The sequence below is a fragment of the Mustela lutreola genome, chromosome X, assembly GCF_030435805.1.
Source record: "Mustela lutreola isolate mMusLut2 chromosome X, mMusLut2.pri, whole genome shotgun sequence".
NCBI lineage: Eukaryota > Metazoa > Chordata > Mammalia > Carnivora > Mustelidae > Mustela > Mustela lutreola.
Window position 1 is genome coordinate 75,531,313 of NC_081308.1, and position 23,751 is coordinate 75,555,063.

The 23,751-nt window shown below is 35.9% G+C and overlaps 1 protein-coding gene across 1 annotated transcript in view; it reads right to left on the bottom strand.

Moving 5' to 3' along the window:
- Nucleotides 1–23,751, bottom strand: part of POF1B (POF1B actin binding protein) — a 130,530-nt gene that overhangs the window by 48,467 nt on the left and 58,312 nt on the right. Inside the window, exon 6 of the mRNA XM_059156811.1 lies at nucleotides 7,271–7,401. Coding sequence (XP_059012794.1) covers nucleotides 7,271–7,401 — 131 coding nt within the window. The remainder of the gene's footprint in view (nucleotides 1–7,270; nucleotides 7,402–23,751) is intronic.

Sequence of the window (23,751 nt, forward strand, 5' to 3'; positions counted from 1 at the left end):
AAAACCTCTTCTTCATAAGGCCAATAATTTCAGGAACAGGAGACATAACTGGCTTTTCTAACACAAAGAAGTGTGTTAGATGAAATGCCAAGACAGAGAAACTTATCCCAAATGAAAGAACAAGATAAGGCCACAGCCATAGATCTAAGTGAAACAGATATAAGTAACATGCCTGATAGAGACTTTAAAAAAACAATCATAAGAATACTCACTGGGCTTCGGAAAAGAATGCAGAACATCAGTGAGACCCTTACTGCAGAGATAAAAGAGTTAAAGAAGACTCAGCCAGAGATGGATAATGGAATAAATGAATTGGAAACAAGCCTGATGTAATCAACAGCAGGATGGAAGAAGCAGAGGAATGAATGTGTGACCCAGAAGACAAACTAATAGAAAATAATGAAGATGAACAAAAGAGAGAAAGAAGAATTAGTGGAATATGAAAATAGACTTAGGGAATTCAATGATTCCATCAAATGAAATAACATTCATATTATAGGGATTACAGAAGAAAAGGAGAGAGAAAGGGGGGCAGAAAATTTATTTGAAGAAATAATAGCTGAAAATTTCCTTAATCTGCAGAAAGAAACAGACATCCAGATTCAGGAGGCACAGAGAATTCCTATCGAATCATCAAAAGCAGGCCAACACCAAAACATAATGTAGTTAAATTTGCAAAATATAGTGAAAAAGAAAAAAAATCTTAAAAGCAGCAAGACAGAAGTCCTTAATATAGAAGGGAAGACCCATAAGTCTAGCTGCAGATTTCTCAACAGAAACTTGGCAAGCCAGAAGAGAGTGGCATGGTATATTCAATGTGCTGAATGGGAAAAATCTGCAGTCAAAAATACTCTATCCAGCAAGGCTAACATGCAGAATAGGAGAGAGACTTTCCCAGACAAACAAAAACTAAAGGAGGTCATGACCACTAAACCAGCTCTGCAAGAAGTATTCAAAGGGGCTCTGAGTACAAAGGGGAGACCAACAGTGACATAGACAAGAAAGGATCAGAGAAAATCTCCAGAAACAATGACAAAAAAGTAATAAATGCATATAAACCAATAATTATTTTGAATGTAAATGGACTAAATGCTCCAATCAAAAGACTTAGGGTGTCAGAATGGATTAAAAAACAAGACCCATCTTTATGCTGCCTATAAAGATGCATTTTAGATCTAAAGATACCTCCCGATTGAAAACGAAGGGATAGAGAAACATTTATCATGCAAATGAGTGTCTAAAGAAAGCCCAAGGAACCATACTTATATCACTCAAACTCAACTTTATTTTTTAAAAGATTTTATGTATTTAGTTGACAGAGAGAGAGAGAAAGAACTCACAAGTAAGCAGAGAGACAGGCAGAGAAAGGGGGAAAGCAGGCTCCATGCTGAGCAGAGAGCCCATTGCAAGGCTGAATCCCAGGACCCTGAGATAATGACCTGAGCTGAAGCCACAGGCTTAAGCCACTGAGCCACCCAGGTGCCCCTCAAGCTAGACTTTAAAACAAGGACTGTAGCAAGAGACAAAGAAGGGCTATATAATTCTAAAGAGGGAAAATCCAACAAGAAGATACAACAATTATAAATATTTATGCACTGATCATGGGAGCATCCAAATACATAAAACAGATAATAACAAACATAAAGGAGCTAATGGATAATAATAAAATAATAGTAGGGGACTTTAACACCTCACTTACATCAATGGACAAATAATTTAAACAAAAAATAAGGAAACAATGGTTTTGAATGACACACTGGACTGGATGGACTTAACAGGTATTCTCAGAACATTTCATACTAAAACAGGAGAATATACCGTCTTTTCAAGTACACATAGGACATTCTCCAGAATAGATCACATATTAGATCACAAAACTGGTCTCAACAAATACATAAATTTGAAATCACACCATGCACCTTTTCTGACCACAACATTATGAAAAATATATCAACCACAAGAAAAAAACTTGGAAAGACCAAAAATACATGAGGTTTAAGCAATATGTTACTAAGCAATGAATCAGACAAACAGGAAATCAAAGAAAAAATTTTAAATATACATGAACATGAAAACAAAATTGTTCAAAACCTTTGGGATGCAGCAAAAGTGATCCTTAGTGGGAAATATATAGCAATGCAAACCTACCTCAAGAACCAAGAAAAGTCCCAAATAAACAACCTAAACTTACACATAAAGAAGCTACAAAAAGAAAGGAAATAATAAATATTAGAGAAGAAATAAATGATAACGAAATTTGAAAAAAAAACAAAAACCGAAAAGATCAATGAAATCAGGGAATGGTCTTCAAACAAACAAACAAAAAAAGATAAACCTCTAGTCAGAATTATCAAAAAGAAAAGAGAATGCACCCTAATAAATAAATTGTAAGTAAGATAGGAAGAATAGTAGCTGATACCACAATAATACAAACAATTATAAAAGAATATTATGAAAAGCTATATGCCAAGAAGTTGGAAAACCTGGAAGAAATGGATAAATTCCTAGAAAGATATAAATTACCAAAACTGAAACAGGAAGGGAAAAAAAAAAAAAACTTGAACAGACCAATAACCAGTAAAGAAATTGAATCAGAAAACAAACAAACAAACAAACTCCCAACAAAGAAAAGTCCAGGGCCAGGTGTCTTCACAGGAAAATTCTACCAAACACTTAAGGAAGAGCCAATACCTATTCTTTTCAAAATATTACATGAAATAGAAAAGGAAAGAAAACTTGAAAATTCATTCTGTGAGGCCTGATACCACCAAAACCAGATAAAGATTCTTCTTGGCAAGCCAGAAGAGAGTGGCATGGTATATTCAATGTGCTGAATGGTAAAAATCTGCAGTCAAGAATACTCTATCCAGCAAGGCTAACATGCAGAATAGGAGAGAGACTTTCCCAGACAAACAAAAACTAAAGGAGGCCATGACCACTAAACCAGCTCTGCAAAACCAGATAAAGATTCCGAGAGAGAGAGAGAGAGAGAAATACAAGACAATATCCCTGATGAACATAGGTACAAAAATTCTCAATAAAATACTAGGAAACCAAATCTAACAGTACATTAAAAAACATTCACCACAATCAAGTGGGATTTATTCCTAGGTTTCAGGGGTGGTTCAATATTCATAAATCAATCAACATGATACACTACATTAATAAAAGAAAGGATAAGAATCATATAATCATTTCAATATATGCAAAGTAGGCATCTGGCAAAGTATAACATCCATTCATGAGAAAAACCCTCAACAAAGTTTAGAGGGAACATACCACCAACATAATAAAGTCATATATGAAAACCTACAGCTAATATTCCCAATGGGGGAAAAACCAGAGGATATTCCCTAAAGTCAAGAACAACAAAGAGATGTTCATTCTCACTGATGTTATTATATAGTACTGGAAGTCCTAGCCACAGCAATCAGACAAGAAAAAGAAATAAAAGGCATCCAAATCAGCAAAGAAGAAATCAAATTCTCACTATTTGCAGATGCCATGGCACAGCATATAGAAAACCCAAAAGACCCCACCAAATCTCCTAGAACTGATACAGGAATTCAGTAAACTTGCAGGACACAAAATCATCATACAGAAATCTTGCATTTCTACACACCAGTAATGAAGCAGCCAAAAGAGAAATCAAGGAATCTATCCCAATTTCAATTGTGCCCAAACCAGTATGATACCTAACCAAAGAAGTGAAAGACCTAGACTCTGAAAACTGCAAGACACTGATGAAAGAAATTGCAGGAAACACAACGAAATAGAAAGACTTTCCATTCTCATGGATTGGAAGAACAAATATTGTTAAAATGTCTATGGTACCTAGAGCAATCTACACATTCAATGCAATCCCTATCAAAATACCATCAACATTTTCACAGAGCTGGAACAAACAATCCCAAAATTTGTATGGAACCAGAAAAGATCCAGAATAGACAAAGCAATCTTGAAAAAGAAGAGCAAAGCTCGAGACATCACAATCATGGGCTTCAAGTTATATTACAAAGCTGTAGTGTTCAAAACACTATGGTACTGACACAAAAATGGGCAAATAGATGAATAGAACAGAATAGAAAACCCAGAAATGAACCCAGAACTATATGGTCAATGAATCTTCAATATAGCAGGAAAGAATATCCAATGGGGGAATAAAAGACAGTGTCTTCAAAAAATGGTATTGGGAAAACTGGAGAGCATCATACAAAAAAAAAAAAAAAAGAAAGAAAAAGAAAATGAAACTGATCACTTTCTTGCACCAACCACAAAAAAAAAAAAAAAAGTTCAAAATGCATTAAAGACCTAAGTGTGAGACCTGGAACCATAACAATCCTAGAGAACACAGGTAACCTCTTTGACATTAGCCATAGCAACTTATTTATATAAATGAATCCCAAAGCAAGAGAAACAAAGGCAAAATTGAGGTTTTTTTTTTAATTGAATCATTTGGACTTCATCAAAATAATACCTTCTGCAAAGCAAAGGAAACAATCAACAAAATAAAAGGCAGCCTACAGATTAGGAAAAGATATTTGCAAATGACATATTTGATAAATGTTTAGTACCCAAAATATGCAAAGAACTTATGAAATTCAACACCCCAAAAATGAATAATCCAATGTAAAAATGGGCAGAAAACATTATCAAAAATAGCCAATCTATGGAGAGAGTTCAAATGTCCATTGACTGATGAATGGATAAAGAAGATGTTCCACATATAATATTCCATGTATAATGCTCCAAATATTGACAGATGAATGGATAAAGAAAAGGTGGTATACATAAAATGGAATATTACTCAGGCATAAAAAGAATGAAATCTTGCCATTTGCAATGACATTGTTGGAGCTAGATAGTATTATGCTAACGGAAATAAGTTAGTCAGAGAAAGACAAATACCATGTGAAAAGAGAGAGGGGGAAGCAGGCTCCTCACTGGGCAGAGAGCCCAATGTGGGGCTTGATCCTAGGACAATGAGATCATGACCTGAGCTGAAGGCAGAGGCTTAGCCCACTGAGCCACCCAGGTGCCCCTTAAATTGACAACCTTCTAATAGAATGTCTAAATCACCAAAATTTTAAAAGTAATGTGCAGACACCACCTTTCTATTTCTTTTGTGTGTGTAGTACTGTAGGTACTCTAAGAATTAAATTCAAGGCTTTGTATTGCTTAATCACATATTTAAGTCATCTATGTATGTTTATCAAAACCCTCAATGAAAGAGTTGTTCCAAAACCACAGATTACACGTTTACTGGGTTAATCATTATGAAATAACATAACTTCCTTTGCTCAGTTACTTTGTCTACTTCTAATTAGTATGAAACTAATAAATTTGGAATATATTTAACTCTTATTCTATAACCCTTTATTGAGTAACAACTTTGTCAAATCCATGTGCTCTGAATCACAAATACTGTCTTACTTCATTTCCCCCTTCTTCTCCCCCTTCCTATATGTTCTTGTTTTCTTCCTTAAATTCCAATTATGAGCAAGATAATACAGTATTTGTCTTTCTCATATATATATATACACCCCATGTCTTTTCTATCCATTCATCAGTCAATGGAGATTTTGGGCTCTCTCTCCATAGTTTGGCTACTGTTGATAATGGTGCTATAAACATTGGGATACATGTATCCTTTGTCTTCTGCCTATTTTTAATTGGATTATTTATTTTTTGTGTGCTGAGTTTCATAAGTTAACTATAACATATATGGTTACCAGAAGGGAGGTGGGGGGGTGTTAAATAGGTGATGGGAATTAAGGAGGGCACTTGTGATGAGCACTAGGTGATGTATGGAAGTGTTAAAACACTATATTGTATACTCGAAACCAATGGTACACCATGTGTTAACTAACTGGAATTAAAATAAAAACTTAAAAAAATTAAAAAAAAGACATTCATATAGTCCATAAATGTTTATTGAGCACCACACTAAACTAGTCACCATGCTAAACCCCAAGGAAACCAGGGTGAATAAAACAGTCTTCACAGAGCCCTCTGAATTCTGAGAGTAGTGAGTGTTATGTATTGGATGGAGTAGATAGTGGTAAAAAGAATCAATAAATAAAGAAGAGAGCTAGAGTACTCAAGAATTGGGATTTTGCTAAGTGGGAGGGACAATAAGATAAGAAGGTAAGGCACTTGAAGATGATAGTATGAGAATGGTTGCAGTCATGAATATGAAAGCAAGGAAAGTTAGAGAGAATGGAGCTAAATGTGGAAAGAAAGGAGTACAATAAATGGAGTGGAAAAAAGCTAGATAAGAGATTAAAGATCTTTAAGACACACACACAAAAAAAGAATCCAGTTAGTGAAGTGTAAACTAAAAAAAAATTCTACCAATATTCCTTTATCCTACATATTTTTCTGTATTTGTAGAGCTCTCCTAGAATTTGTCTTATAGTTGGCCATATATAGGATGTGACTGTGTAGTAAAAGACAACTTTTATAAATTACGTAGCTTATGGAATTCATTTCATGATATAATATGCTCTCATCTATGCATGAATAACTGATAAATTATTTATGTGTATATATTTAAATATATGTAATTATTTAGTATATAATTATAAAACATACATATTTATATAAATATATAGATACTTATATAATTTACATTTAATTTTTATAGGTACTGTAATATATTAAAATAATACATAATACTTTTTCTAATATATAACACTAAGTGTATATTAAATTCTGGCCTTTGTACATTGAGCATAAATCAATGGAAGACGAATAGTGGTGTATTGACAATGGATTGCATCTTATATCATCAGTATAATATCTTATAACAAGTCATAGTATGCCATGCATTTTTTGAGCTCCCTGTCCAAGAGGTTGCATTTGCTATCAAAGTATGTTATGAAAGAAAGTTCAAAGAATTCTTTACTGAACCTAAAAGGACTGATAGGATCTCTTTTGATGATTTTCATGAAATACATTAACTCTTAAAATGAGACATTTAATCAGATATGCTCATATAGTTACCCCATTTCTCCATTAAAATACTAGAGTTTTGGGGCACTTGGCTGGCTCAGTCAGTGGAGAATGTAACTCTTGATCTTGGGGTTGTGAGTTTGAGCCCCTGTTGGGTGTAGAGATTACTTAAAAATAAAACCTTAAAAAAATACTAGAGTTTTTCTGTGAACCTAAAACTGCTGTAAAAAATAAAGTATATTAAAAAATACCAAAGTATCATAAAATGTTTGATAACTACAATATCAAGGCAAATGATATTATATATTTACAGTACCTTCCTCCAATTCTCTGCAAATGTTCTAATAAACAATAATACAGATCTGTATTTTTACGGCTTAGATCAGCAAGTAACTCTCCAAAATATTTGGGGTCCAACTTTTCAGAGCCATCATCTTGAATTATCACCTGAAGAAAGCATCAAGCACCATTATAAACAACATTAAGTATTTCTAAGTTGATAGATGTTTTGATGTCAAATAAGAAAAAGTTACATAACCTATTAATACAAGTAACTCATTACAAAGATATCACATGAGCTAACCCACTAAATTTTCTTTACAACTGAGGTACACATTTTTCAATATGAGAGGAATTTAAAGGAAGAACAACATTACAATAACATTCTCAATTTTATTTCACTAATCCAATTGATCTAATGAATGCAAAACTTGAATAATCTATATAAAATTATATTTATATAATTTATTTAAAAATATATATAAAATTATAAAATAATTTATGGAAAATGTATATCATGGGGGCACCTGGGTGGCTTAGTGGGTTAAGCCTCTGCCTTCAGCTCAGGTCATGATCCCAGGGTTCTGGGATCGAGCCCCACATTGGGCTCTCTGCTCAGCAGCGAACCTGCTTCCCTTCCTCTCTCTGCCTGCCTCTCTGCCTACTTGTGATCTCTGTCTGTCAAATAAATAAATAAAATCCTTAAAAAATGTATATAATGTATATATTGTATAAAGTATAAATATATATTATATATGCTATATATAATATACCACATAGTATATATATATATACACACATAACAAGTTCATCAAAATCTCTAAATTGCCCATCATATATATATATATATATATATACATATATATATATATATATATATACACACACACACACACACACACACATACACATAACAAGTTAACCAAAATCTCTAAATTGCCTATTATCACCACATGGCTTACTCTTCTGTTGGAAAAGTACATGTGAATTATTTGAATTATACTGACATAAAATAATTAATTTTATTTGGACTTGCATCTTCTCAGTGAAAGACAGCTTAATTTATTAGCATATATTAAAGTTAGATTAAATTAACCTTCTCAATTCAATATGTTTTTATGTATTTCTTCTTATATTCCCTCCAGTTATTATTTGGACTGAAAATCTAGTCAATTTGACATGGGAAAGAGTAGCTAAGGGCCAAATGTAGATAAATAATAGACTTCAAAGGCATTTGAAATCCTAAACACAAATTACTATGAACAGTGTCCTAAATAAGACCTATTCTTTTGGCTTCATGTAATTTGGTACAAATCTTTTAAAAAATGCTGATCACCTTGTTTTCCATCTCCAAAACACTACTTGCAGGTTAATAACTTAGATGGTATTCCATACTACCTTTGATATTGCATGTGGGACCAAAGTTGTCCTATAAATGCATTTATTCCTAAGTATATATATGACAAATGGACTTCAAATTTTATTACTTCATTTTCAACCTGTCCTCTGACAGCGTCCTCTGACCCTAAAAAATCATGTATGCTGAGACAAATGGAAGATTTGAAAATATTACAAAGTAAACAAAGATGAATTTTCATAACCATGTCTGTGATATGATAAGTAACTTTTAAAATAAAGATAAATTGGGGCATGTGGGTGGCACAGTCAGTTAAGCATCCAACTCCTGGCTTCAGCTTAGGTCATGATCTCAGGATCATGAGATCAAGCCCCATATTGGGTTCCCCAACATGGCTCTCTCTTCCCTCTGTCCCTCCCTCCCACTCACTCTCTTTCTCTCAAAATAAAAAAATAAAAAAATAAAATAAAAAGTACAGATAAATAGAAAAGGTCATATTCAAAGTACAGTATAGTATCTTCATGTTTTCATTAAGATACATAGATTTTTCACATTTTGAAAGTCTGATGAATACGCCACGGTTTTATCTTGCCCATGTATCCTTTGAAGTTGGTTTCTTAGAGAAGTAATGATTGCCTCCTAAAGAAAGTAAAGTGTCCTATATAAAGGCATGAGTAGATAAACTGGTAAAGTCAATATCATCATATAATATGTTTACATGCCATAGAATTACTAACTTGGGAATATTCAATACAAAACCTTCAAATGCTAACACGGATTGCATGGAGCACTGGGTGTGGTGCAAAAATAATGAATACTGTTATGCTGAAAATAAATAAAAAATAAATTATAAAAAAATGCTAACACACAGTAACACTTTCTATTTCCCAACATTTTCTCTGTTCCAACCATAAGGGATTTCACTGACCTGGGCACACATTATGTTATTCCTGTCTCTAGTCTTACATTTTTCACTCCTTGGAATACTCTTTTCTTCTTGCTGTGTATCCAAATCTTACCCACACTTTGAAAACCATCTCAAGATTTTTTTTTAAGATTTTATTTATTTATTTGACAGATAGAGATCACAAGTAGGCAGAGAGGCAGGCAGAGAGAGAGGGAGAAGCAGGCTCCCTACTGAGCAGAGAGCCCGATGTGGGGCTCCATCTCAGGACTCTGGGACCATAACCTGAGCCGAAAGCAGAGGCTTTAACCCACTGAGTCACCCAGGCGCCCCCATCTCAAGATTTAATACCACCATGAAAACTGAAAGTATACCAGCTAACAAGATAGTTCAACTTAGTTCTCTGTGCTCCATTATATTAAATTGTTTTCATATTATTTTATGTATATAAATCTTGTTCTCTCAGGACCCTCTCCCTACCCTGAAAAGGTAAACTTCAGCGTAAAGGAGGGGCACATGGGTAGCTCAGTCAGCTAAGCATATGACTCTTCGTTTTGGCTCAGGTCATGAACTCAGGATTGTGAGATGGAGCCTCCTCATTGGGCTCCATGCTCAGTGCAGAGTCTGCTTAAGATTCTCTCCCTCACCCTCTGCCCCTCTAACACTCTTTCTCTAAAATAAATAAATCAATAAAATCTTTAAAAAATAATAAGTAATACATTTTTTGTCTCCAAAACATTTATTTTAGGAATTAAAATGCATAACATTAAACGAAATAACTTCCAGGAACAATATTTCATTCCATTTAGCCCATGACATTTTTAAGAAAAAAAGTTGTTTGGAAATTTGTCACATCATTTGAGGGCGAATTGATAGCAGAATGTCAATTTTACTAAACCAAAATTTTAAGGGAAGGAAAAACTTCAAAATATGCAACATTCACAATAAATATATTCAGCCCAAACATAATAAGGTATATAGAAAATATGAAGAAAATAAAGGGTTAGAGTGACTGCCCAAACTTCAAAACAAGATTTTGCAAGAATTCTTTAGGAAGACAATCCCTTATATATTTGTATTAATGACAATAAAAATTGACACAATAATCTGGTTTAAATAATTGGTAGATTACATTTTAGTAGTTGAACTCAAAACGTATATGGAATTTGCAAAAATTGTGAATTCTAAGCAAAAATTCTTTTTAGAAAATATGTTTCTAAAATGTTTCCATAAATTACAATCTGCAGGGCACAAATCAGTAAGTGCTATTATTAAATATGGTACTTCTGAATCTTATACACCAGACATTTGGATAAAAACCTTTTAAATTATAACAGCAGAGTAAACTGATGAATTTAACTGTTTTTGCTTTACTTGTGTACTTTGCTGGGTCTCACAGCAAATAATAGAATGTACCTGATTGGGAAAACACTTCTAGGACAAAAAAATTCCATTTCTAACAAATGCTGTGCAACTGTTGTTGACAGAAAACACACACACACACACACACACACACACACACACACACAATGAAGGGCACAAGTAAGTCAGAAATTGCAAGCATGTTTTATTAGTTGTGTGCATAGAAAGTAAACGTAGCTAAACATAATTAATAGAAAAACTGGCTCTAAGTGAGGATATAGGATGCTGGCTGATCATCCTTTAGCCAAGGACAAATACTATGACATATAAGAGATTTTAGAACTACTTTATCAGGATATTCAAGAAAAACATGATAGCACTGATACATGTTAAAAAGGCTGAGTAAACACTTGAAAATAGTTTATTTGCAGAAAGCTGCTAAAGAAATCACCAATTATGTATGCCAGAGGTGCAAATATTTTTCACATGATACCTGCTGTGAAGATGCTATTGTTCTACTTCAGAAAAAATGCTAAATTATTGTTCATGTGACATAAGCTTAGATGCAGATGAAAATTCAGAGGTAATTTTGTTATCTGGAAAACCAGACATAGAAAGATATTTCTTTTCTTTTCTTTTCTATTCTTTTATTTTCTTTTTCCTTCCTTCCTTCCTTCCTTCCTTCCTTCCTTCCTTCCTTTCTCTCTCTTTTTAAATTTTTTATTTATTTGTCAGAGAGAGAGAAAGAGCACAAGTAGGGAAAGCAGCAGTCAGAGGGAGAAGTAGGCTTCTTGCTGAGCAAGGAGCCCAATACAGGACTTGATCCCAGGCCCCTGGGACCATGACCCAAGCTGAAGGTAGATGCCTAACCAACTGAGCCACCCAGATGTCCTATGACAAATTTTTCTTAAGTGATGGTATTAAGTTGAAAATAAAGAAAATATCAGAATGTTTTAGTTTGTGGGACCATTTTTATAAATTATAACTACTGATTCAATCTTCAATCCAGAAACTGAAGAGGAGAGAGGTCTTTTAGTTACTATCAAAGAGAAAAGTTCAATAACACTGTAAGACCATCAGTGGTACCATATACTACAGCTAGGTAAAAATGTGTTTTTCTTCATCAATCTAACTTGAGAGAGAACATTTATTTAGTACTGCAAAATGTAACTACATTTTGGTAACCACAAAAGCAGGGACGCCTGGGTGGCTCAGTTGGTTAAGCTGCTGCCTTCAGCTCAGGTCATGATCCCAGGGTCCTGGGACTGAGTCCCACATTGGGCTCCTTGCTAGGCAGGGAGCCTGCTTCTCTCGCTGCCTCTGCCTGCCATTCTGTCTGCTTGTGTGTATTCTCTCTCTCTGACAAATAAATAAAATCTTTAAAAAAAAAAAAAAGCAAGTTGATCACAGACTGAATTTTTGTTTCTATGTTATAATAATACTGAAGTTGTAATAATAATTTACAATTTTAAACAAATCAAGATTTATTCTTATTTCTTAGAAGTTAGTTATATGATGAGAATACTCATCTTATATCTTGACTGAATAGTAACTTCCATTAAGCAGTTAACCATAATGTGTATTTGTTACATTCTAAACTCTTTCCACAGGAAAGCTATATTGAGAAAGTTTGTCTTCCTAGTAGCCAAATATATCCAATGTGAAAAAAAAATTAAAATCCAGTTACAAAGAAATAGCAAGTTCAATAACTAGGATTATCATTTATCACTCTTGAGACTGGCAATAATTTCTAAACTGTAATAATCCATATATGAAGATAGATAAGGATATGATAAAATGGCCATTCTTTTATGTTGCCAATACTTTTTAAAAAGCAATTTAATGATTCATATCAAGTATCTGTATCAATGTTATATAGTTTGGAACAGTAATTTCTCTTCTAGGAGTCTACACTACACAAACCTCAGAGTTGTAGATAAAAATGTACTAGATTATTATGCTTGCATTACTTCCAGAGGCAAAAATAAAAGAACAAAAGAACAATGGTTACATCTATGATTAAATATTAACTATCTATAAAAATTATGTCTTGATAAGTATGTGTATATATTTTTATATAAATGCTACAATGACTTCATTAATGGATTAATCATGTTATTTTTTGGTGATGGAATTGTAGTTTTTTCCTATAGTTTATGCTTATGTGTATAGTTCCAAATGTTTCACAAAGAACATGTATAGATATAACTCACTTCAATGAACAGAGAAATAAAATGAGGATTGTGAACAACAGTAAGTCAATCACCTGCTTTGTGTCTATCTCTCTATTCACAAAAGTGCAAAGATGATAATAGGTGGAACCACTGGTTTTCACATTAGAAGTTCTCTTTAGATCAATGTTATCAAAAAGAGTTAGAGGTGGTGGTGGTGGTAGACTTGTAATTTTGGCAGATCTTTCTTCTCCCATAAACAGTGCTTCCTTTCCAGTTGTTATATGCCACATTTTGCCCCATTAGTTCTTTTATTTTTCTGTAATCTCAGCGACATTTTATACCTTATTTCTGCCTTTCTTTTTTCTGCTGCCTGCCCTGCCAGAGCACTGAAATAAGGTTCATTTTCTTTGGGCTGTTGGTGCCCCTTTCCCATACCTCTTAAACCTGTCAAATAAGAGTTTTTCCAAGTTCTTTATTTTCTGAGTTTGCAGATTCTTTCCATTCTGTCCTTATTGTCTCCGCCAAATGAGTTAACTGCTGATTTCTCTTCTGTTATATATCTTTTCTTATCTGTGAAGTGATATCCCTTTCTTCTAGAAACTAGCAATCTTAGCTTTCATAAGCAATCTTAGCTTTTGTAATCTTCCTTTAAAATGTAAGCTTCCACGTTAAGACTTAATCTTAGCTTGCCAGCATTCACTACCTTTCTTTTCTGGATACTTTAAATATAAAAGCTCTAAGGACCAGGAGCCCAGTCAGGAACTGCAGCATAGATAGTGAAGGCCCTGGGCCCTGGCTCACCAGCTTTGCAACAGCTCTTTGTGTTCCTGCGGGGCAGCCATTGCTGAGCTCCCATCACTCTGAGTCATACTTTTTGATATATGCCATAGTATCTAGCACAATACTGCTTGAACACCCTTTTAGTTAGTTGCTCAGTAAATACTCATTGAATTGAAAGAAGTCATCTACCTACCTGGTTAGAAGTGATCCCAAATGCTGGCTGATTCTGGAAAGATTTTTTTTTTAGAGGTTTCTCAAAGAAGCTGACCAAGAATGGTTAAAGACAAAAAGAACATAGGAAGCACTTCCTCCAGAATGTCATGGTAATGCCTTACATTCTCTTCCTAAGGGTAGGTTAAGTCTGATTGCAGCAACTAAACTGGATTCCTTGCCGAGTCAGAGACTGACATTTGAGTTTTACCCAGATTTCTAGAACTTGGCAGTCAGCTCTTTAGTGGTAGACCACTCTCAGGAAATGAAGATCAAATTAGGCAACTTTTTATTCAAAATAATTGAAAATATTTTTTGATTTCAAGTTTTACACATACATTTCTCCCATATGAAGCATGAAGCATCTATATATTTACCAAACTGGGAGTGGCTTAAAAACACATTTTCCAATATGACTTTAAAATTCAAGGTTAACTGGATATAAGGAAAATCTAGCTGTCATGTCAGTGTCATTCTACAAACTTCAGGTTAGTTCATTGCTGTAAGTGGACAGATAGATAACCTCTCCCTGTCTCTCTGTGTGTTCCTTGCAAAGCTATAACTTTCCCAAGTGGAAGAGGGCGTTTCATTAGCCAATAATATACAAGAGCTAAGCTCCCATTAGAATCTCTAAACAACTAATTTGATATTTGATATTAGTATTTTGCATATTTTCCTCTTAGCTTCTTATAATCCCCTGTGAAATATAATGCTTTGAAAATCTTTTTTTTAACTTTCAGTATGATTCATTTCACAGAGTTATTTCATGATTTCAAACTGTCTTAAAATATTTTTTTCTTAGGGGTGGTTCAAGATGGTGGAGGAGTAGGTGATCTAAATTTTTTCTTGTCCCTGGAATTCTGCTAGATAGCTATCAAACCATTCTGAGCACCTACAAACTCAACAAGAGATTGAAGAAAAGAATAGCAGCAACTTTATGACAGAAAAATGATCACTTTCTGCAAGGTAGGGCATGTTGAGAAGTGAACCTGAGGTGATATATTGGAAGATAGGTCATGGGGGAGGGAACCTCTCTCAGCCAGCTACTATCAAGTGATAGAGCAGTAGGGCACAAAATCAGAACTATAATAAGTTTGCTCCACTGAGGAACGTCACTCTGGTAGCTAAGTAGGGGGTGGAACCTTAGCTAGAACAGTGTGGTCTCAGAACACTTGGGGTCACAGAAAGAGTAGGGTTCCCTGAGTGTGGCAGGTTCTCCCAGGTGTCAGAGCTTGGAAGTTGGCTGTAAAGAATAAGCCAAGGAGTAGCCATAAACCAGGATCCACACTATCGGGTGACTGCCTCCCAAGCAGGGGTTCAACAAGCATCAGATCTGGGGAGACTCCTCTTCCTCCCCTGAGAGGAGCAGCTTGGGTGCACACTGCAGGAATGTGCTAGATTTGGATACTCCAAGCAGGGCCCTGTGCCAGAAATAGAAATGCTTCTTCAACGGCTGGGTGAGCACTGAGTGCAGGCAGAACCCAGGAGACAGGAGTGATTGACTACTTTTCTATGAGGGCCCACTGAAGAGTAGGGCTCTGAGATTTCAGTGCTGGGGCCAGAGATTGGGAGGTCACCATTTTAATTTTCTTCCTCTAAAGTTGTGTGGAAAGCCTTCAGGGAACAAAAGCTACAGAGAGGGGTGCCTGGGTGGCTCAGATCATTAAACAACGGCCTACAGGAAAAAATATACAATGGAAAAAAGTCTCTTCAATAAATGATGCTGGGAAAACTGGAAAGCTATATGTAGAAGAATGAAACGACCATTCTCTTACACCATACACAAAGATAAACTTGAAATGGATAAAAGACCTCAACATGAGACAGGAATCCATCAGAATCCTAGAGGAGAACATAAGCAGTAACCTCTTCGATATCAGCCACAGCAACTTCTTTCAAGATATGTCTCCAAAGGCAAAGGAAACAAAAGCAAAAATGAAGTTTGGGGACTTCATCAAGATCAAAAGCTTCTGCACAGCAAAGGAAACAGTCAACAAAACAAAGAGGCAACGCACGGAATGGGAGAAGATATTTGCAAATGACAGTACAGACAAAAGGTTGATATCCAGGATCTATAAAGAACTCCTCAAACTCAACACACACAAAACAGACAATCATATCAAAAAATGGGCAGAAGACATGAACAGACACTTCTCCAATGAAGACATACAAATGGCTATCAGACACATGAAAAAATGTTCATCATCACTAGCTATCAGGGAGATTCAAATCAAAATCACATTGAGATATCACCTAACACCAGTTAGAATGGCCAAAATTAGCAAGACAGGAAACAACATGTGTTGGAGGGGATGTGGAGAAAGGGGAACCCCCTTACACTATTGGTGAGAATACAAGTTGGTGCAGCCACTTTGGGGAACAGTGTGGAGATTCCTCAAGAAATTAAAAATAGAGCTTCCCTATGACCCTGCAATTGCACTACTGGGTATTTACCCCAAAGATACAGATGCAGTGAAAAGAAGGACGGTCGCTAAACTGTGGAAAGAACCAAGATGCCTTTTAACAGACGAATGGATAAGGAAGATGTGGTCCATACACACTATGGAGTATTATGTCTCCATCAGAAAAGATGAATACCCAACTTTTGTAGCAACATGGACAGGACTGGAAGAGATTATGCTGAGTGAAATAAGTCAAGCAGAGAGAGTCAATTATCATATGGTTTCACTTATTTGTGGAGCATAACAAATAGCATGGAGGACAAGGGGAGATGGAAAAGAGAAGGGAGTTGAAAGAAATTGGAAGGGGAGGTGAACCCATGAGAAACTATGGACTCTGAAAAAACAATCTGAGGGGTTTGAAGGGGCAGGAGGGTGGGAGGTTGGGGGAACCAGGTGGTGGGTATTAGGGAGGGCACAGATTGCGTGGAGCAATGGGTATGGTGCAAAAACAATGAATACTGTTACGCTGAAAAGAAATAAAAAATTAAAAAAAAAAGCAACTGCCTTTGGCTCAAATTATGATCTCCAGGTCCTGGGATTGAGTCCCACATTAGGTTCTCAGCTCAGAGGGTTCCCTGGTTCTCCCTCTCCCTCTGCCTCTCCCCCTGCTTGTGCTCTCTCTCTCTCTGTCTCTCTCTAACAAAACAAATAAATAAAGAATCTGGAAAAAAAAAAAAAGCTACAGAGAGCAAACCAGAGCAGATTACTTAGCCTGGCCCCTGGCAAGCAATTCTACTTGAACCAAAGACATTTGAGAATCAATGCAACAGGCCCTTCACCCAGAAAATTAGCAAGAACATCCAGCCAAGACCAAATTTACCAATCGATGAGAACTGCAAAATTCCAGTACTTGGGGAATGCAGCTGATGGAATTCATGGCTTTTTTACTATGATTATTTGTCTTTCAACTTTAATTTTTAATTTTTTTTACTTTTATTCTTATTCTTATTGTTTTTTTATTTTTCTTCTTTCCTTTAAACCAACTTATGAATTTTTAAATTTTTTTAAATTTTCATTTTTATAGTCATATTCTATATAAAAATTCTAAATTTTTAATTTTTTTTAAATTTTCATTTTTATAGTCATATTCTATCCCTTCATTGTATTTAACCTTATTTTTTCTACACACACACACACATATTTGTGTGTGTGTGTGTATATATATATATATATATATATATCCTCTCTTTAAAATTTTGGTATGTAGTTTCTTCTAAAAGACCAAAATAGCCCGAAGTCTAGTGTATGACACTGTTCTATTCACCCGACTGATTACATCTTTAAAATTTTTTTTTCTTTTTTTTTCAACCAACTTCTTATCTTATCAATTTCTTTTTTTCAAATCTTCTTTAAATTTCATTTTTACAGTCATATTCCATCTCTTCATTGTATTTACCCTTATTTTGTATATCTACGTTTTTCTTTCTTTAAAATTTTAGGATGCAGATTCTTATAACAGACCAAAATACACCCAACATCTAATGTATGGCTCTGTTCTATTCACCAGCCTGATCATATTCTTTTTCTCTCAGTTTTGGGTCTTTTCTGATGTGTTTAGTGTGTATTTCTCTGGGGTTACTGTTACACTTTTTTAGCATTTTGTTCTCCTTTTCATCTACTGTTCTCTAGAGTGCCAGGGATCTAATCAACATGGACATTAGTAAGATGTCAGAACTAGAGTTCAGAATAACAATTATAAAGATACTAGCAGGGCTTGAAAAAAGTTCAGAATAACAATTATAAAGATACTAGCAGGGCTTGAAAAAAGCTAGAGAATCTCTTTCTGGAGAATAATATCTCAACAAGTCAAAATTTAAAAGGTTATTAATGAAGAGCAATAAAAAATAGAGGCTCTAACTGGTAGGATAAACGAAGCAGAAGAGAGAATTAGTGATATAGAAGACCAAATGATGGAGAATAAAGAAGCTGAGAAAAAGAGAGATTAACAATTACTGGATTATGAAGGGTGAATTTGAGAGATAAGTGATACCATAAAGCAAAACAGTATCAGAATAATTGCAATCCCAGAAGAAAAAGAAAGAGAGAGGGGGGCAGAAGGTATATTTCAGGAAATTATAGCAGAGAATTTCCCTAATTTGGTAAAGGAAACAAGCATCAAAACCCAGGAGGCACAGAGAATCCCCCTCAAAGTCAATAAAAAATAAGTCTACATCCTGTCATCTAATAGTAAAACTTACAAGTCTCAGTGACAAAGAGAAAATACTGAAAGCAGTTCAGGACAAGAGGTCTGTAACTTAAAATGGTAGAAATATTAGATTGGCAGCAGACCTCTCCACAGAGACCTGGTAGGCCAGAAAGGACTGGCTTGATATATTCAGGGTACTTAATGAGAAAAATATGCAGCCAAGAACACTCTATCCAGCTAGGTTGTCATTGAAAATAGAAGGAATGATAAAAATCTTCTAGGACAAACAGAAACTAAAAGAATCTGTTCTCATCAAGCCAGCCCTACAAGAAATTCTGAAAGGGGTCCTCTAAGCAAAGAGAGCTCCAAAATAATGTAGACCAGAAGGAACAGAGACAATATACAGTAGCAGTCACCTTACTGGCAACACAATGGCACAAAGTTCATAGCTTTTAATAGTTACCCTGAATGCAAATGGGCTAAATGCCCCAATGAAAAGACACAGGGTATCAGAATAGATAAAACAAATAAATAAGATCCATCAATATGCTATCTGCAAGAAACTCATTTTAGACCCAAAGACACCTCCAGATTATTTTGAGAAATGATAATAAATAATATATATTTAGTCCTTACTATGTGCCAGATATTGTGCTATGAGCTCTACATAAATATTAAATGAAGCGATACTTTTTTATAACCACTACATAATATTGTCTCCCCAGATGACCTCTTATATTTGTCTTTACAACTACTTTAGAATTATACTCTTCCTAACTGCATTATTTTGGAGTTTATTTAGGCTAGGACTTGAAACAGTAGGAGTATGATTTTATCAGTGTGAAACTTTTCAAAATATGTCTGAATTTCAGGTAATAAATTTTAATCAGTCTGAGAAAAGAAAAGGTAAGAGCATTAGGATTGAAGAAGAGGTTCTTTTATTAAAAATAGAGCTACCCTATGATCCTGCAATTGCACTACTGGGAATTTACCCCAAAGATACAGATACAGTGAAAAGAAGGGCCATATGTATCCCAATGCTCATAGCAGCAATGGCCACAATCACGAAACTGTGGAAAGAGCCAAGATGCCCTTCAACAGATGAATGGATAAAGAAGATATGGTCCATATATACAATGGAATAGTATGCCTCTGTCAGAAAGGATGAATACCCAACTTTTGTATCAACATGGATGGGACTGGAGATTATGCTGAATGAAATAAGTCAAGCAGAGAGATTCAATTATCATATGGTTTCACTTACTTGTGGAACATAAGGAATAACATGGAGCACATTAGGAGAAGGAAAGGAAAAGGGAATTGGAAATTGGAGGGGGGAGATGAACCATGAGAGACTGAGGACTCTAAGAAACAAACTGAGGGGTTTGGAAGGGAGGGGAGTGGGGGAATGGAAGAGCCTGGTGATGGGTATTAAGGAGGGCACATATTGCATGGAGCACTAGGTGTGGTGCACAAACAATGAATCATGGAACACTGAAAAAAATAACATTTTAAAAAATAAGGTATAGAGGGAGCAGTCAAGATGGCGGAGAAGTAGCAAGCTGAGACTGCTTCAGCTAGCCGGAGATCAGCTAGATAGCTTATCTAAAGATTGCAAACACCTGAAAATCCATCGGCAGATCGAAGAGAAGAAGAACAGCAATTCTGGAAACAGAAAAACAACCACTTTCTGAAAGGTAGGACCGGTGGAGAAGTGAATCCAAAGCGACGGGAAGATAGACCCCGGGGGGAGGGGCCGGCTCCCGGCAAGCGGCGGAGCAACCGCGCACAAAATCAGGACTTTTAAAAGTCTGTTCCGCTGAGGGACATCGCTCCAGAGGCTAAACCGGGGCGAAGCCCACGCGGGGTCAGCGTGGCCTCAGGTCCCGCAGGGTCACAGAAGGATCGGGGGTGTCTGAGTGTCGCAGAGCTTGCGGGTATTGGAACGGGAAAGCCGGATACAGAGACAGAGCTGACAGTAAGCTCGCAGCTCCGTGTTACCTTGAACCGGTCGCAGGCTCGGTGAGCTCGGAGCGCGGCCGGAGGTCAAGCAGACGGGAGTAACTGGGCGCTGTTCTCTGAGGGCGCACTGAGGAGTGGGGCCCTGGGCTCTTGGCTCCTCCGGCCCGAGACCAGGAGGCCGCCATTTGTATTCCCGTCCTCCGGAACTCTACGGAAAGCACTCAGGGAACGAAAGCTCCTGAAAGCAAACCCGAGCGGATTACTCACCACAGCCCCGGGTAAGGGCGGTGTAATTCCGCCTGGGGCAAAGACACTTGAGAATCACTACAACAGGCCCCTCCCCCAGAAGATCAACAAGAAATCCAGCCGAGACCAAGTTCACCTACCAAGGAGTGCGGTTTCAATACCAAGGAGAGCAGCAGAATTCCAGAGGAGGAGAAAGCCAAGCACGGAACTCATGGCTTTTTTCCTGTGATTTTTTTTAGTCTTGCAGTTAATTTAATTTTTTCTTTTTCATTTTTTTTTTTTCTTCTCGCCTTTGGGTAAATTTTTTTTTTTAACTGTTACCTTTTTCTTTTTTAACGATTTTTTACTAGTTTATCTAATATATATATTTTTTCTTTTTTACATTTTTCTTAGGTGTTTTCTTTTTTAAAAAATTCTTTTCTTTTCTTTTCTTTTTTTTCTTTTTCTTTTTTTTTTTTCTTTCTTCCTTTTTGAACCTCTTTTTATCCCCTTTCTCCCCACTCACGATTTTGGATCTCTTCTAATTTGGTTAAAGCATATTTTCCTGGGGTTGTTGCCACCCTTTTAATATTTTACTTGCCCCTTCATTTACTCTTATCTGGACAAAATGACAAGACGTAAAAATTCAACACAAAAAAAAGAACAAGAGACAGTACCGAAGGCTAGGGACCTAATCAATACAGACATCGGTGATATATCAGATCTAGAGTTCAGAATGACAATTCTCAAGGCTCTAGCCGGGCTCGAAAAAGGCATGGAAGATATTAGAGAAACCCTCTCGAGAGATATAAAAGCCCTTTCTGGAGAAATAAAAGAACTAAAATCTAAACAAGTTGAAATCAAAAAAGCTATTAATGAGGTGCAATCAAAAATGGAGGCTCTAACTGCTAGGATAAATGAGGCAGAAGAAAGAATTAGTGATACAGAAGACAAAATGACAGAGAATAAAGAAGCTGAGCAAAAGAGAGACAAACAGCTACTGGACCACGAGGGGAGAATTCGAGAGATAAGTGACACCATAAGACGAAACAACATTAGAATAATTGGGATTCCAGAAGAAGAAGAAAGAGAGAGGGGAGCAGAAGGTATACTGGAGAGAATTATTGGGGAGAATTTCCCCAATATGGCAAAGGGAATGAGCATCAAAATTCAGGAGGTTCAGAGAACGCCACTCAAAATCAATAAGAATAGACCCACACCCCGACACCTAATAGTAAAATTTACAAGTCTCAGTGACAAAGAGAAAATCCTGAAAGCAGCCCGGGAAAAGAGGTCTGTAACATACAATGGTAAAAATATTAGATTGGCAGCTGACTTATCCACAGAGACCTGGCAGGCCAGAAAGAGCTGGCATGATATTTTCAGAGCACTAAATGAGAAAAACATGCAGCCAAGAATACTATATCCAGCTAGGCTATCATTGAAAATAGAAGGAGAGATTAAAAGCTTCCAGGACAAACAAAAACTGAAAGAATTTGCAAATACCAAACCAGCTCTACAGGAAATATTGAAAGGGGTCCTCTAAGCAAAGAGAGAGCCTACAAGTGGTAGATCAGAAAGGAACAGAGACCATATACAGTAACAGTCACCTTACAGGCAATACAATGGCACTAAATTCATATCTCTCAATAGTTACCCTGAATGTGAATGGGCTAAATGCCCCTGTCAAAAGATGCAGGGTATCAGAATGGATAAAAAAACAAAACCCATCTATATGTTGCCTCCAAGAAACTCATTTTAAGCCCGAAGACACCTCCAGATTTAAAGTGAGGGGGTGGAAAAGAATTTACCATGCTAATGGACATCAGAAGAAAGCAGGAGTGGCAATCCTTATATCAGATCAATTAGATTTTAAGCCAAAGACTATAATAAGAGATGAGGAAGGACACTATATCATACTCAAAGGGTCTGTTCAACAAGAAGATTTAACAATTTTAAATATCTATGCCCCCAACGTGGGAGCAGCCAACTATATAAACCAATTAATAACAAAATCAAAGAAACACATCAACAATAATACAATAATAGTAGGGGACTTTAACACTCCCCTCACTGAAATGGACAGGTCATCCAAGCAAAAGATCAGCAAGGAAATAAAGGCCTCAAACGACACACTGGACCAGATGGACATCACGGATATATTCAGAATATTTCATCCCAAAGCAACAGAATACACATTCTTCTCTAGTGCACATGGAACATTCTCCAGAATAGATCACATCCTCGGTCCTAAATCAGGACTGAACCGGTATCAAAAGATTGGGATCATTCCCTGCATATTTTCAGATCACAATGCTCTAAAGCTAGAACTCAACCACAAAAGGAAGTTTGGAAAGATCCCAAATACATGGAGACTAAATAGTATCCTTCTAAAGAATGAATGGGTCAACCGGGAAATTAAAGAAGAATTGAAAAAAATCATGGAAACAAATGATAATGAAAATACAACGGTTCAAAATCTGTGGGATACAACAAAGGCAGTCCTGAGAGGAAAATATATAGCGGTACAAGCCTTTCTCAAGAAACAAGAAAGGTCTCAGGTACACAACCTAACCCTACACCTAAAGGAGCTGGAGAAAGAACAAGAAAGAAACCCTAAGCCCAGCAGGAGAAGAGAAATCATAAAGATCAGAGCAGAAATCAATGAAATAGAAACCAAAAAAACAATAGAACAAATCAACGAAACTAGGAGCTGGTTCTTTGAAAGAATTAATAAAATTGATAAACCCCTGGCCCGACTTATCAAAAAGAAAAGAGAAAGGACCCAAATAAATAAAATCATGAATGAAAGAGGAGAGATCACAACTAACACCAAAGAAATACAAACTATTATAAGAACATACTATGAGCAACTCTACGGCAATAAATTTGACAATCTGGAAGAAATGGATGCATTCCTAGAAACATATAAACTA